At 43.1% G+C, this 2,500-nt stretch overlaps 1 protein-coding gene across 1 annotated transcript in view; it reads right to left on the bottom strand.

The window, feature by feature from the left end:
- LOC138038332 (protocadherin Fat 4-like) overlaps window positions 1–2,500 on the bottom strand; it is a 50,660-nt gene that overhangs the window by 35,239 nt on the left and 12,921 nt on the right. The window contains exons 4-5 of the mRNA XM_068884137.1: window positions 2,134–2,353; window positions 1,286–1,563 (exon numbers count right to left, since the gene is read on the bottom strand). Coding sequence (XP_068740238.1) covers window positions 1,286–1,563; window positions 2,134–2,353 — 498 coding nt within the window. The remainder of the gene's footprint in view (window positions 1–1,285; window positions 1,564–2,133; window positions 2,354–2,500) is intronic.

Genomic DNA, 2,500 nt, shown 5'->3' with positions numbered 1-2,500 from the left:
AAATGCCCTCTCCGACTATTTCCGAAGGACATTTCAATGAGTAAATGCAAAGGAAAATGCTACCCTTCTGCTGAGTTTTCCGCAAGCTACAACACAAACAGGGGGGTAACAAGCAAAGGGCATGACGTCACAAACTCTGTTATAACATCATCATCATAACCTTTCCATCAAAACTAACCAGGAACTGGTGACTGGTGATGAGAATGACACTGTAGGGGCCTCGCAGAGCTTTTACTCATAACAGAAATCCTACCAATTTCTCAAGTACGCACGTGCGTATTTGCGTAAAGGACGCTACGCCCCTGATATTTTGGAACTGCAAGCTTGGCTCTTTCGAGTCTCGCACCCGTCTATAGTTCGCTCCTCGTGATTTAACAAACATGTATTAAAATGGCGTCATTGCTAAGTCCGAACGGTGTTGAGACTGAACGCCACTACCAACATCATGTAACATTCTCACTCTAACATATTAATAGTTTCTAATTTCAATTTTGGAACTGCATGCTTGGCTCTTTAGAGGCTCGCACCCGTCTATAGTTCGCTCTTCGTGATTTAGCCAACTCAACGCTCGCGTCGAACATATTTATTTTTTCTCTTGGGGTGGTTTTCTTTACAATTTTATCCCGATATAAAATGAAATCTAATCTTATTTTCCTTGACGAGTACTGTAAAACCTCTTTCCAAAAAAAAGTTACCTTACGACTGAGGAAACGCACAGCTTTCAACAGTCTCTCGAATCGTTATCCTATGATAGGACGCAGCTTTGAAGTGCTAAGTGTTAAGAGTCCATTGCTTTTGTCAAATTTTCACTTCTGTCTATTGTTACTAATCTAGATAGTCGTTTATTATCTATTCTTCGTCTAATCTCCTTATTTTAAAAACTACGTCTATCCCATCTCTCCCGCAGTGCCAGGCCTAACGGTGATGTTTTGAAAAACGCTTGTGACATATGAAGCCTCCTAACCCAAGGAGACTATACGGAGTTAATTATGTTCTGGAACTTGAAGATGTAGAAATGCCCAGTCATAAAGGATTTTGACATTCCTGTAGGATACTTGGAGGAAGCAGCGTAAAAACATGGTTAGGGAAGGAAGGTAGTTTGTACTTCCTCAGTTCTAATGCATGACACTTCATAACCTCTCTCTACAATAGTCGCAATGGATAAGACATGCAATCGCTCGCAGTGCAATTGTACGATCTCGAGTGCCAGTCCCACTCAAATCTGACATTCATCCCTAGCATTCTTTCAGTCTCGCAAATATTTTTCTAGCTCATAACAACCTACCACACAATCTCTGTTGTCCCTATAATCAGTACACTGCCGTCTCTCAGACCTTGTTCCGCATGCTTTGCCGCGGCATACCGCTTGTGTGATAATACTGCGTTGTCGGGTAGACCATCCGCTTCCACAGCCGTTACTGCAAAGCGACCAGGCCGACCAAGATGACATCACACAGTCTCTGTTGTTGTATTGAGAACAGGAAGTTGTCTGCTGCAAAGATGGGCAAGATTTACCATTACAGTACTGTTGAACCGTAACTCGGCGCGTTCGTGTCTTCGATCCTGAAAACCAAAAAGACAAGTTAAGGCCTTGAATACCAGATTTTTTAACAATTTGGTCTTGAAATTTAAAGCTGGTTTAGATCAGGGTAACCTCCTCTAAGAGAAGCTGTTATGATCACAAACTTTGATCCTTGATAAACCGATTTCTTATGTGCAACTTATGAACAAATGCAACGAATTGTGTGAACTAATGTAACGCAAATCTAAACGAAAGAGCCTACGCAATCAGTGGGAAATATTTCGTTTCCTTGGACTTGCAGTCCCGCTTACGTTTGGAATTCAGACGGTCGAATTGCGGTTCGCGGACACAAATGTAACCGAAAGATAAAGAACACTTGTTTCACAATAGCATAGTTGCTGTTAAGCTGGTTCATCTTTTCCTGGAGTTGCGTCTTGGGTATGGATGCCTTTGTTGTCGCTCTTGGACTTTGCACTCGACGGAGCTAATTCAGTTGAGGTCATGGACAGGCGGCTTTTACAAGAGATGTACTGTGGATGGCTTTGGAAGAGACGGAAAGTTCCTATGACTTTATTCTAAGACAACGTACTTTCGTACATCTAAAAACCCACCTGCACCACAAGTGGTAGAGCAATGACCCCACCCAGTCCACGACGACACCACGCAGTTCACTGGGCAGCAACTATGGGTGCAAGAGCGCGTTTGCCTTGACGCGGGGCACGCAGAGCTGCAGTAAGGTCTGGTGACTATAGAGCGACTCCGAGATTGAGTTCCAGCACCACATTTACCATTGCGTGGCGTACATGAAGTCCACGAGCCCCAGGAACTCATCTAAAAAAGAAAGAGAATACAGTGAAGTGATATCAATGTCAACGGTTTGAAATGACAAGGGGTAATATCTTAATGTACTGTGGTTGTCCTGGTGAAGGTAGTTTCTTAACTGAGAAGGATTCTGTTGATGAGAGGCTTTGTAATGAC

The sequence above is a fragment of the Montipora capricornis genome, chromosome 2 (genome assembly GCF_036669925.1).
Source record: "Montipora capricornis isolate CH-2021 chromosome 2, ASM3666992v2, whole genome shotgun sequence".
Classification (NCBI taxonomy): domain Eukaryota; kingdom Metazoa; phylum Cnidaria; class Anthozoa; order Scleractinia; family Acroporidae; genus Montipora; species Montipora capricornis.
This window is presented reverse-complemented; position numbering and strand designations above follow the sequence as displayed.